At 43.1% G+C, this 13,669-nt stretch overlaps 2 protein-coding genes across 3 annotated transcripts; one reads left to right on the top strand and one right to left on the bottom strand.

The window, feature by feature from the left end:
* Positions 1 to 1,414: 1,414 nt before the first annotated feature.
* Positions 1,415 to 10,883, bottom strand: znf653 (zinc finger protein 653). 2 transcript variants are annotated; one of them, XR_006054334.1, is made up of 11 exons: positions 10,579 to 10,883; positions 7,790 to 7,830; positions 6,147 to 6,464; positions 5,513 to 6,039; positions 5,249 to 5,426; positions 4,159 to 4,243; positions 3,919 to 4,030; positions 3,726 to 3,840; positions 3,543 to 3,642; positions 2,952 to 3,336; positions 1,415 to 2,845 (listed from the first exon to the last, which is right to left on the bottom strand). XR_006054334.1 is itself a non-coding variant. In XM_005926752.3 (10 exons), the coding sequence occupies exons 1-10, from the start codon at positions 10,881 to 10,883 to the stop codon at positions 3,159 to 3,161; spliced, it is 1,959 nt and encodes a 652-aa protein (XP_005926814.1). In that variant the 3' UTR covers positions 1,415 to 3,158. The 2 variants fall into 2 exon arrangements, 1 of the variants encoding a protein (XP_005926814.1); XM_005926752.3 differs by having other exon boundaries at positions 1,415 to 3,336.
* A 270-nt stretch (positions 10,884 to 11,153) lies between these two features.
* Positions 11,154 to 13,386, top strand: swsap1 (SWIM-type zinc finger 7 associated protein 1). Its single transcript, XM_005926754.3, has 2 exons — positions 11,154 to 11,495; positions 12,497 to 13,386. The coding sequence occupies exons 1-2, from the start codon at positions 11,226 to 11,228 to the stop codon at positions 13,055 to 13,057; spliced, it is 831 nt and encodes a 276-aa protein (XP_005926816.1). The 5' UTR covers positions 11,154 to 11,225; the 3' UTR covers positions 13,058 to 13,386.
* The last annotated feature ends 283 nt before the right edge of the window (positions 13,387 to 13,669 follow it).

Raw genomic sequence — 13,669 nt, 5'->3', positions numbered from 1 at the left:
GGATGGAAACTGTTCATCTGTGAGTGGGGGGCATTTTTATTTCCCTTTCCAGTTGTTGCTGTTTGCCATGTCCTGTACTTCCTTTCCAAAGGTTTTGGTCTCATGAGTTTTGGTTTCTGCTGCATCAGCAGTTCACGCTGGTGGTGCCATAAGGATAGCTTCTTGGCAAATTAACACTAATTGAGAACTGTTTAAACTTCACGGCCTAACCTGAGTATTGTTGCTGACCGTGTCCACCCATTTATGGCCACAGCGTACCCAAACTTCTGATGGCTGCTAACACACAACGTAACAAAGTTTAAATCACCTCAAACTGGTTTCTGTATATGAAAGCATAATAGATTTACTTTAAATAAATGGAAAGTTAGTACTCAGCAAGGTGACTGCTCCTGAGACTTTGGCCTCATGTTGCTTACACTGTGACTTTTGTTTTACTTGAAAATCACGCAAGCTAATAAAAAAAAGATCAAAGAGGGTCAAAAACCACTCACTCAAAATTGTTAAAGAAAGAAGAACAGATCAAAAACACTAGAAAAATGTTGAGTTAAGGCGCAGCAGACGTGAAGACTAAATAAATCTTGGTAGCCTATTGGATGACCTCATATTTCACTTGGAAAACCTGTAATTTCTTTCCTAAGCATCTCATCTCAGTATTTTAATGTGACCAGGAGGATTCTAATGTGCCCCAAGCTAAACGTTTTACTGAAACCATTTTCTAATGTTCAATATTCTTCTGACTCACAGGGTCCAGATCCTGTGAAAATATTTCATAACTAGGTGGCATCTGCATGGTTTTCATGATGTTGCTTATTCCTTATGCACACCCACTCAAAAACACACACATACACACACCCTGGGTTGCATTATGTAACAGGCACAAACAGCCTGCATATTAATCATGTGTCAAATAGGTGTCATTAAGAAAAAAGAAAGAAATGGCACAAACATGAGTCATGGTGACATATTTTTTACTGATTCACCAGTTAGCCAAAGTGACAGAAGAGAAGAAAAAGTGCATTTTCTTAAAAAAATAAAATAAAAATACAAAAAAAATATCACAGGACAAGAAGACAAAGGTGAATTTTCCTGAGAAACTGTCACATCAATCTCACAAGCTTTCCCATTGGACTCTGTCAAATAAATACTGCTCTCCCGAGCAACGCAGCTAACAGTCGCCTTGAGTGACTAAAACAGAAAAGCCTACATTTGAATTTGTACATGCAGTGTAGACAGACACAACCTACAGACCAGGTATGTTACCTGGATCGATCAATTCTGTGATTCTGCCCATAAAAAGCAAATCGCTCCTCTCTGCAAACGTGCCAAAACCACTCTCTTCCAATTTGAATTTAGTTTTGGCGCATAAGCAGGAAGCCAAATGAAGCAAGTAGAAGGGTTGTGAATTAACTTTGTCAGGATGGATAAAAATTTGAATTTTACTGCACTGACAGAGAGCAAACAATAGTTGCTGTGTTTGAGGAGGCCATTTCCAACTAATCAGATGGCTCAGGACTTTAAACTCTAACTTGTAAATGACAAAGAAAACTGAAAATGGTTGCTTGTTTTCCAGGCCACAGACAGAGATACAGGTCTCCTTAACAGTTATGACTCATAGGTCAGTCTAGTGAGTCCATGGTGTAGTGGCTAGCACATTCATCTTATGTGCAAAAGATCACTAAATGAACTCCAGGAGGAGACACAAACCCAGCCTCAGATGGTCCAAAGCTACTGTAGTCCTGGTACTGCTCCCAAGGCAAGATATATGCTAGAGTTGCACCAAGCTCACATAATATCTGTGCTACATTAAAACCTGCAGATTCATCAACTTGGAAAATACCAAAGGAACTGAAAGTACTTTCTTAGTCATTTTGACACGAAAGTCGATTTTACCAGCACAGATGTAAGTGGTCAGAATGAGACTTCCAGGGATCGATTCAAACGTAGCAATGGTGCTTCGGAAAAGGACTGCAAATTTGAGTTTAGCTATATTAAAAACAGCTGAGGATCTTGCTTTTTAACAAGCAAAGCCGAGAAACCAATGAAGTATTTTTGTCCAGAGCAACCCAAATTTTCCTTTTTCATAAAGCTTATAAACTAGGGCTCGTCACAATGAACCATCCCTTAGTTAAGCTGTGATAAACCTAAGCTCCAGGAGGCTTCCCATGATGCACTACTTTGACCTTTTAGCTCTATGCCATTAGTGTCTTTCCCACTCACCCACAACCAGTTAAAGCTGGCTGCCCCTCCCTGAGCCTGGTTCTGCTGGAGGTTTCGTCCTGTTAAAAGGGAGTTTTTCCTTCCCACTTTTGCAAAGTGCTTGCTTATATGGGGTCGTCGGATTGCTGGACTTTATATTGACTTTACTATTTAAAGCACCTTAAGGTGACAGCTTTTGGGATTTAGCATTGTATAAATGAAACTGAACTGAATTGTTTAAGGAAACAGAGATCTTCATGGTTACACATGAAAAAATAATTTTTTTTGTATGTTTTCAATATGCCCTTTATGTAACTGCAGGACACTTTCCAGAGCCTACAAAAACGTTTATTATTACACGACTGTCTGCTCACGCCAGAGGAAACAAATATGGTTGCTGAAAATAAGTAGCCAAATCTCAGATCTAGAAGCATTCTGAATTGGTTCCCACAGAGTGGGGAAATACTACACGGTGTGTGGGCTGGTCATGAATGTGACCGGTTCTTTTACTTAATCTGTAACCCCAAATAAAAATGAACCTGTAACAAAGCACAACCAGCTCAGAAAGCAACAGTTACTAGCAAGCTAGTTAACGAGCCTTGCTAATGTTTACAGCTATGTTTAATCACTTCTTCTTTTTTAAATTGTCCTGAAAAACAAAACAAAAACAGAAAACATATCAAATTAATTCTGACTGATTTTGCCAAGTCTGGTATGTGAACAGTTGCTTGAAGTATTTAGGAATCACTCTTTACCAAATGAGGAAATTAGCCTCTGACACAGCATGCGTCCTGCACAGCTGTTAGTCCGAATCACTCCTGCCTTCATCCTCAGCCTGTAAGAACACGGCTGATGTTCATCGCCCTGGACGTGCAAGGCAATACAGACGCGGCAAAGTCTCTCTCTTCACTGGAAGACTTCCTTTGGTCTCGGAGGTGTCCAGCCAGTAATGCTTATGCACCTCAGGTTGCCTGCTTGTCTGGGTGACTCTTTAACTTGTGGAATTTGACACTGTCCAGCTTCTCGAACCTCTTGTCACAGAACTCACAGGTGAAGTTGTAGTGGGCCTCTGGAGTGTGTTTCTTCATGTGCCAGTTCAGGGATGCGCGCTGGCGACACTGGTAGCCACAGATTTCACATCTGACAGATGATGACGATGACGTGGGTGACAAGATGTATGTGAGAATGTTAATATTTGGGGCCATGTAATAAATTTAGCTCCCAGAGAGACTAGTGACTCAACAATTGCTCCACATTTTAATTCCAATATAAAGCAACAGTGATCTGAACTTCTAAATTACTAAAAAGAGTAACAATAGGATCTGTTTGAAGCATTAGTAACTTACTGGAGTGGTGTTTCTCCTGTGTGCGTCCGCCTGTGAACCTCCAGGTGATTTTTGCGTTTAAATGACTTTCCACAAGTCTCACAGATAAAATCTCTAACGCCTGTAGGAAGATTCATGTTTACATTTGGAAGTATATGCAGATAACACGCAAACAATACACAGGGGTGTCTTTTGCGAACTCACCAGAATGGATGATCATGTGGCGATGCAGATGGTTCGACAGGTAGAATTTCTTTCCACAGCCAGGGTGGGGGCAAACCTTTGTCCTTCCTTTCCTGTGAACTAGGTTCACGTGATTCTACAGAGAGCAGACATTTAGATCTCGTGTGTGGAAACAGAAAAAGCTCAAATGCAGAGCACGACTAATTAACTTTACCTGAAAGCTGCTAATTGCTACATAGACTTGACTGCAACCCTCGTACGGACAGTGGAACATCTTGAGCATCCCATCAGCCTCGATCACCGGGCCTCGTCTGCTTCTCTTTGACCTGACATTGCAAAAAGGGGCACGGTGGACTGAGCGGCACACTAAGGAGACCAACTTAAAACAGTGACCTGATGACAATGGCATTCTCTATTTGCTTTTAAGATGATGTTGAGTACGTGAGTCTCAAACCTGCTCAGACTCCTCTGCAGCTGTCTGTCACTGCCCAGCTCCAAAGTGTCAACACTGGGCTGCAGCAGTTGTTTGTCAGTCATACCTGCAGGGAAACGACAAGTAAATTCTTTTAGAGAAAACGTAAAGACTCCCATTAGTCAAATCTGAGTGCTGGGAAGAAAATTCAAATCATTTAAGTCAATATCCAAAGTGTAAAGAAAACAAAATGCAAATCAGTGCACATTACACTCAGCTACTCTTTCTTGGTATTAGGTGTTGGCTGGATTTAGTCAGAAACTATCAGACTGGTGCTGCATGTTGCAGGAGAGCAAAAGGGATTCACACAGGTAATCTAGAACTTCCTGTTTTACAAAGTTCATGCCCACTGCGAGCAGTGGCGCTAAAATGCATGTGATTTAGACATATATACACTGGCATGAATTTATATAAATTTATATAAACATAATCAAATATATGCTTATATAACTTGAATTGACACATCTCAGTAGCACGAACATATAACATTCAAGTTCTGTGTTTTATTCACATGGAAATCAATGGACGGGATGTTTACATGAAACAGGTATGATTCAAATCTATGTAAATATACTTCTCTGGAGTTTGCTGACACTAAATAAACCCAAAACAAAAAGAGGCACTTTATTGCATGTCCAGTGATGTCAGTTATGGACATGTGACAGTCTCTCACAGAGTCAGCCAGCAGACTTAGTGAAGCCGATTACTGTAAGCATCTTTTAAAAGTGGAAATCATTCCCAGAATGGATGTGCTTCCTATTAGAACCTAAACTTTCACAAAATGCTTACAGTTTTCAAGATGCGCACAGTTGAATATTTTAATATTTAATTGCTGTGTTTTTATTAGGAACTTACAACAACTTACAACTTCAAAACTTCTTCAGAGCTTTTATGCTCATTTTTTAGCAACAAACGTTACATTTCAAACATAAAACATCAGATAATTTTAATTATGCTTTATTTATTACAATAAGACTGAACACTTTGAGTATCAAATGATCATCAAAAGACTGACAGATATAGGAACATTTCATCTCAAAGTCCAGAAATTTCGAGTTCCAAAGTAGCGCACCTGTCATGGAGTCCTCATCCTCTGCTGTTCTGATTTTCGAGTCAGCCGTGCACACCTGGTTGTAGGTGACGCCCCCAATGACGGTGCAGGTGACTTCCTCCACATTTCCGCCTCCCATGTTGAGTTGGATTCCCTCGGATGCCAGGGCTTCGTAGCTGGGGCCAGTGATGATAATTAACTAGGAACGATGGGAAATGTAGTTTATGAAAAAGAGTAACACACTCCTCCTGCAGTCTTATTTCTGTGAGATACTCGTTTACCTACCTGTGAGCCCTCCAAAGCCGTCCTCTGGTCAGGAATCTCACAGCCGGTCACCACCGTTTGCAGAGTCTGAGGCTCAAACAGTTCGCTCTGCTCTTGGACCTGCATGGTCGGTGGGACTGACAGTTCTGTCTGAGCACTCAGGCGCACTGAGCCACTCAGGCTCTGCGACAGCACCAAGTCCTCATCAGACTTGTCAAGTTCATCAGCTAAAGATGCCGTCATAACGCACTCGTAATCGTGCCTAACAGTCCTGACTTCCTCTTCTGTGAGGCGTTCTTCTTCCCCTCCATCCTTACCTTGCCTCAGATCTTCAGTCTCCTCCTCTTCCTCTGTGGGGACGGAGTGAAAAGCCGCTGTGAGGGAGCCTTGCTGTCGCACCATCTCCACTTCCCAGATAGGCTGCCCTGTCAGCGGAGCATCCTTGGAAGAGGCCAGTACGCTGGCTTCAGGGGTTGGAACTACAACCTCTTCTACCTGGCTTACAGTTTCCTGATGTTCCTCAGAAACATCCACATTTTCTCCCACGTCTACAAAAAGAAAATGATTAATAAAAGGGCAAGTTGGTCATTAAGAAATGTAGGATTTACTGAAGTCTACACAACAAAACAAACACTTACAGTACGATTCTACACACCTTTCAACTGTCTGTGAGCCTCCTTCCTTCTCTTCCGGCTTACTATGTTTTTTGCTACAGACACGTCTGTTTTGACTGCACACTCTCCATCGCTGTCCCTGTTCACTCCCTCCTCATGCTCAGAGTCACTTGCCTCCCCCAGAGGTGAGAAAAGGTATTGCACAAACGAGTGGTTGCCTTCACATTGCCAGACTGCAGTGGTGGAGAAGTTGGACTGGGTCTCTAGAGCTCTAAGCTGGGGCTCGTGTGGGCAAGAGTGCGAGTGCTGCTGGTACCAACACACCAGGCTCTGGAGGCTGGACACACATTGCTTCCTGCCTGAGCGTATATGCCGGGGTGCGGGGCATATGAGATGGATGATGAATGGCAGATTAATTTTTGTTGGACAAATAGTTTATAGAATGAGATTAACCACATATCAACTAAGACTCAACACGTGCAGTAATAGCGTACATGAAAGTTGATTCCTTAGCAAAGAAGAATAAATGTTGAGTCAGTGTAAACATCCATAAAGCAAAAAGATTTAAATTTGGTCACAGTTGGCTTCAAGGTGACCTTTCTGTTTGCAGAAATGCTGCCTATTTTAGATCACTCCATGGAAGTCCTGGTCTAACATAACTCTTGCACTAGATCTCCTCCACTGAGTCAAAACAGCAATGCTTCAAGTACAAGTTCACTTTGGTGAAGCAGGGATGCAAATGTGGCAAGTACTGCAGGTAGTGAAGAACAATATTGCCCTAAGCAGCATGATGGCACAACAAGTGCCAAAGTGCCACAGATCAGGATATTTATTGAAGGATTTCTCCATGCAGCACCACAGAAATGAGCATGCTTCTCAGGCTTTGACATGGAAGACATCTTCCAATGTTTGAAAGTGTCTTCTGAGTTGCAGACTTGGCTCTAATGACTGGTGAACGTCTGATCAGTCTGACACAGATATGACTGTTTGCTCTATGCCACAGGTTTGAAGTAGATGGGTAATTTGAAGATGGAGGGTGCAAGCGTGCAGAACAAGACACCTAGGGTGTGATCTAAGAATAGTAGCAGCACTAAAAGAGGTGCACAAAGAGATCAATCCCCTTGAAAAGGAGACCAGCCGAAATTTAAAGAAGTTCTAGTTGTTTGACTGCTTTGATAACATTTCACATACAATTATGTAATTAATACTATTTTTATTTTTTCATTTTTCATAACATGTTGATAATGTTGAAAACTTGATTTTTAGTTATAAAACATTAGAAAATGCAGTAACATTTGCATTCACACTTAAACAATATGAGAAACATTTCATGCATATCCGCTTTAGGATAGGGATTTGTGTTGGGATGTGGCACTGTACTCAAGTTTTATGTTGGAATAAGTAAATAAATACTCACACTGCTTAAAAAATAATGACAAATGTGTAATACAATACTCTTTTTAAGTTATAACATCAAAACTGTTGTTCTTGATCTTTGTGAAATTTTGGATCTTTATTGTCTGTGTATTTAACTTGATGCAAGCACTTTTGTCTAGAAAACATTTAGGCAAGCTCCAGTTTGATACACCAAATAACTGAGCCGCTTTAAACAGACTTCATTCCCAACCTCAAACCCTACGTGCTTAATTTGGAAATATTTCCATGTAATAATGGCTCCACACACCTCTTTTCTGTTTTGCCGAGACTTCTGGGGCAATCTTCTTCCTGCAACACAGAAACACATCATTTGGAAAAAACAGATTAGTCACAATAAACAAACAGTACTTATCTAAAGTTGAACTATTGTGCTTTTGCTTGCTTTTTATCATACTGTTACAATGGTGGGTATTCGTATTAAATATGATGTTACAAATTGCAACATTTGCCGGGGTTGTGGGCGGGTGGGTGCATGGGGGCCCGGCCCTGGAGCAGGGTGCCGCCGGTGCGTCGACCACCTGGGGGGCTCTTCAACTGGTGGGGGAGATGGTCACATCTTGCAGGAGCTTTCCTCTCTTCAGGAACTCTCTCTGCAGGAGGGGGAGATACAGGAGAGGTGGAGGAAGATCTCAGCCTGGGCGTTTACTTGTCTTATGTAGTCTGGAAGAGAGTGGATGGTGGGGTGGGTGCAGTTTTCTCTGTGGTGGGGTTGGGTGGACTGTCCCGGGCTCTGTGGGGCCGGGGGGCGCTGCTGCACTGGGCCCCGGTCTGGATGGGCCTAGGCCCCCTTTCCCTGGCGGGTCGCGGAGTGATGGGGGTGCCTACTGGGGTCAGCGGGGGAGCTGGCCCCAGGGAGGGGTTACCTGCCCCTCCCTTCCTACCATCAGGGTGTACACCTCACCCCTGGCGTCGTTGCCCACCTCTCAATTTTAAATACACTTAGACATTGAGGGCTATCAGGAGGGACTATGCGCTTACCTGCTGCTCCTTGGCAGGTAGCTCCATGCCCTCCTGGGTTTTAATTGCACCTTAGAACACACATGCATCAACACTACAATGAGCGGGTGGAGGGAGGTTTGGAGTCTTCTCCCACCCCCATTCTCTGCGGCCTGCTGGAGCGGGAGGGCTAGGTGGAGTTGGCCGTCCGACTGCGGTCTGGAGTGTGGGGCCTCCCTGCTGCTACGGAGTCGGGGTGGTCTGCCTCTCCCCACCGCAGGGAAAAGGGTAACACCACCTGGGTCTGGGTGCAGTTCCCCCTCCAGGGGCAAGGGTACCTAGACCCGGTTTGTAGAGTACGCTTGGGGAGTGTGATCGTGTGTACAGCGTCTCTTTATGTCTGTCTCCACGTTGGTTGAGTGTGGAGTAAGTGCATATGAGAGCATGAGGGTGGGAATGGATGTTTGTGTCTGTGTGTGCCTGTATGTCTGTGTCTAAACTAACTGAATTGTTGTCTTTAAATGTTTTTAAAACTAAACTCAAAGGCTTACAGGTTGCCTCAATAATGTGTAATTGTTTTGTGTAATTTTAACTTTGTTTGTTTGTATTTGTCTTGAAATGTGCTGCCTCTTGGCCAGGACTCCCTTGAAAAAGAGGTCTTTGATCTCAACGGGACATTCCTGGTTAAATAAAGGTTAAATAAAAAAATAAAAATATGTCAGGTTGGGTATCAGCGCCACCTCTCTGGGGACACCTCAGGCCCTCCAAGGTTATGGAGGCCTATCTCCACCCACCACCACTTCCCCTGCCGGTGGCGGACTCCCTCAGGTGTCGGTGCGTTGGTGGTTCTTTGTGTCTGGGGGTGGGCGTCCAGGTACACACCGGCTCACTCCTTGGCGGCCGCTTATCGGGCCTGGAGCCTGGGGCTCGCTCGGGCCCACTCTCGGGAGGTGGGGTGCCCCCGGCCTCTCGGCCTGGGGCTCGGTCACTCAGGCACAGCTGGCGGCCGGCGGAGCTCACGGGCGCGTCACTGCAACTCCCCCTGGCTTCTGCTCCGCGGCTGCTGAGTGAACCCTCATCTGGGACTCTCCTCAGCTCTTACTGGGACAGTGGCGCGGCTGCCCCTCTGTTGGTCTTCCATTGGTTTCTTGTGTTCTGGGGGCCTCTGGATGTCTGGAGTTTTGATCTCCTCCATACCTGCTTCACACCCTGGAGGACGGGGCTGTGGCCCCCCCACACTCCCTAGCAGATCGTTACATGGAGAAACCTTTGGAATACAAGCGCGCTGATCCACACAGGTATGCACACGGGTGTTCACTGCTCGTAGACCCAAATTACACCTTTCTTGGCTGCTACTCGAAGCACATCTGTCCTGCGTGCTGCACAACAACATTGAATATTTAGTATTTACTGCTGTTTACACTTAGCTAGATTAATGCGATGGTGTTGTGTTTAGTATGTTGCTTTGTTTCTTTTTTCTATTCTTCTCTCAACAGGTGATCCAGGAGATTTTTTTTTCTCCCCCCCTTTCTCACTGTCCCTCTCCCCTTCTGTTTTTCCTTTCCTTCCTCTTTCTTTCTCCCTTTTCTATCTCTCACTCATGTCTGTCCCGTCTGTAACATCTGAAAATAAAATATAAATAAATAATAAAAACAAAGATCGACCAAATGGACCAATACGGCAATGCCAGATGATCCATTTGGCAAAGTAAATCCATTGGGTATCCTTGTTGGTCTTCAGACAACAATTCTGATGGCTAAAGAACCAAATGGGACAGGCGAAAAAACAAAAAAACAAAAAAACAAAAAAAACAACAAATTGCAACATTTATTTCAAACCTTCCGTTTGCTATATGCAGCAAATCAGGAAAGAGTTGGCTTAAGGGGAGGGGGAGTGAGAATGAACAGTGAACTAGGACATAAACAAAGATTATTTTTGAACAGTGAATTATGAAAATATACCCTCGTGGAGTCCAGTTATAACAGTAAGTGCCCTTTAAGATTAAAACTAGCACAAATGTGAAGAGCAATGTCTGACAGAAGAAAACAGCTAGTCAATATACCACTCTGATTAGATAACGTGTCTGCAGCACATTCCTACCCGCAGTATTTCTGCTGGTATTTTTCTCCATAGGTGGAGTTGAGTAGGATGAGATATTCTGCCAGCCCGGCGTCGCTCAGACCGGTCCGCCTGCGGAGATCACTCCACAGCTTGTGCGACTCTCCGAGGTACACCCTCCTGACATCGTACTTCTTTCTGGATTCCAGCCGTCTCTGCGCTCGGTCGGAGTCTGTGAGCCTGGGTCGCCCCCTACAGCGCCTCAAAACACCCTTTCCTTGCTCCCCGGCTTGGTTTGTGTCCAGGGGAGCCTCCACTTCTGCCAGCTGATGCGCCATCTTGGCCATAACAGCTGATGCTTTGATTATCCGACATGCCGGAAGTTGTGTAAGGACTCGCAGGAAACACTGATATCAATGCATTTTGAGCTCGTCTTCCTCGCGCTATAGATTCATAAACTTTGCGTTGGCAATATCTAGTTTTTCCTTTTAAGCTAGGCGAAGACATCGGTGAAATGCTAATAGAAATATGAACCGTGTGGACCGAGCGGAACGTTACAATGGACACAATGCGTTGCATCCGGACTACAGTAGCACGAACACCATCGTGCACCATGTAAACAAACGCGGGAAGCTTGAGCCAGAGCGTCATTTTTGGTTAGTAAAGCGTTGATTGTGGGATTGTGACACATGGCTGATATTTTGTCGCTCGTTTTTCGGACGTTTATGTCACAATCCGATTTAAAGAAGGACGTCAAAGTTATTACTCCGTCACCAACGACCTGCAGCACCCTGCTGGTCGGAGACCACAGCCTCAGCCGCTCCGTGCTGCTTTTGGCTTCCGTCACAGCTGCCGCGGAGATGGGCATAAAAGTGATGTTCTTTACCCAGACTCAGATCCAGAGCCTTCCACCGTCTCTGCAGAGATGTGTTCCCAACCTGAGCCCAGAAAGTCTAAAGGTAGGGGTCGTTTTATGTTTAAACTGTGCCCAAATTCGCAAAAGCTTGTTTTTTTTCACTACTCGTGATAAACAACATTTTAGTAGCCCAGGTGCCTTGTGTGTTAGTGTTTTGAGGGTTGTTGTCATGGAAGTTTTTTCATCTTCCAACATAGGTGCTTGCATTTTATTTAATTATTTAGTCATTTAGTTGCAGATCATCCAATCCGTGAATGCTATTTACGTTTTATAATATGAATATATAAACGTTACAGACATGTGTAAGTGTTTAAAATGACATTTGAGCAGACGTGATACCCCTCTTTTTTTAACTCCCGTTTTTATTGTTATCTGTTAACCTTTTTTGGGTCAGGGAAACAAATAAATATTATAAGAAATAACTGAGGTCTAGTTTAGGTTGAAAGTGGTTAGGGTTGCAACACAGCAGAAAGACACCAGCCACTGCCATGGTTACAATTACTGTACGGCTCAATCAAAGCACATAATAATTTAATACACTTTTACAACCATGGATATGGTGCATAATTTTAACTGGTCACTGACTTGTTAATATCTGTTATATCAATATCTTTGATTGCAGTTAGAAAATTAGAAACTCACATGTAATCACAAGTAATTGAACAATTGAGCATTTATTACCACGTGTCACGTGGAGCTGGATAAAGCAAAAAACACTAGTATTATAATTGTGTTTTAAGCCTTTGTAGATGAAATGGAGCAGGTTATGATTATAATACAAAACAGGCAACAATGCCATAATAATTTGCTGATCAATTATTAAAATGTCAAAAAAATTATTGCCTGAAAAGTTATCCAGCAATTAAAACAAAAATGTAATTGTAGCCCCAGATTTAAAAAGTATTTTAGGTGTGATAAAATTAGGTGGTTAAATCAATAATCTACTATGATTTATTTAGCTTTTCATTTTTTGTGTGTTTATCATTATTATTATTGTTGTTGTTATTATTAATAATCTATTTATTTATATATTTTTTGTCAAAGAAAATTAAGTTTTCCTATCCCAGGACAGTGGAGGAACTCCTCCAGCAGGTGGCTAGCCTTCATGAGCCTACCAACACGTCCCCTACACCTCCTTCACTCATCATAGTCGACAGACTGGAGAGCTTCCTGTCTGGTCCTGGGGGCAGCAGCCAAAGTGGATTTCACCCTGGGGAGAGGTCTTGCGCTGCGCACATTGCTGCGCTGCTGTGTGACACTGCTGCCTTTCTCACGCAAGTCCTGGAACAGCGGGGTTCAAGTTCAGCCCCCTGCCGCATTATTGCCTCTTTCTTGTCGGAGGTGAACGCTGGTGGGGATCCATCTGGAACAGATCCTATCCTTGATGTACTTGACCGCTATTTCCAGGTGCGCTGTACTCTGGACCAGGACAGCGGCTATGAAGCTACAGCAGCTGCTGTACAGGAAGTGTGGCACATTTACCTTTCTGGGAGAGGAATCACAGACCCTTCTTTTACTGAAGACTATAACGACAGGCCAGGTGTAGCCCAAGAGTGGAAGCTCTTCATTTTTCCTGATGGTTTAATGGAGTTTAAGTTGGTCTGAGAGAAATTTTGTGTAGAGACGGTAGTCACAGCTACATTACAGTGTCACAGGATTATCAAAAAATGGGGGGGAAAAGCTCTTCCTTTCAGATATCAGGTAAAAGGACCATAACAGCTGTAACAGTACAATATTTAATGAGTTTGAATTTTAAATGACATGAAGGTTAATCAAAAACATTAACAGTCTTTACAAAGACGTTTAAGGAATGTGAATGTCTTAAACTAAACAGTGGTTTTCCAACATTTTTGGCTGAGAGGAAGACAAAATGACACAGAGAAAAAAGTCTCTAAAACACATTGTAAATTCCAATAAACACACAGTGTAATGCTTTTCTGTTTGTCTTTCTTTTATCATAATTTGTGAAACTTGAGACTTCAGTAGCTGATATCACATTTAAATAAATTACAAAATGAAAAGTTTCTCTTATTATGTATATTTAAGCATAAAGAAATACACATTGGGGAGTTCCCCCTAGTAAAGAGCTAGATCCTGTTTGTAGGGGAAAAGACAACTTTATTATAGAAAAGCTCTCGCAAACTAACTGTGAAAGCTAGCGAGTTGTCAGTTTTTGCGCTATGAAATTAGTTTTCCTGCCATTTCACACTTTGCTGG

Source organism: Haplochromis burtoni, unplaced genomic scaffold (genome assembly GCF_018398535.1).
Source record: "Haplochromis burtoni strain Fernald_Lab_line unplaced genomic scaffold, NCSU_Asbu1 Contig_45, whole genome shotgun sequence".
Lineage (NCBI taxonomy): Eukaryota > Metazoa > Chordata > Actinopteri > Cichliformes > Cichlidae > Haplochromis > Haplochromis burtoni.
Note: the sequence above shows the minus strand (reverse complement) of the source record. Positions and strands in the feature narration are given on the sequence as shown.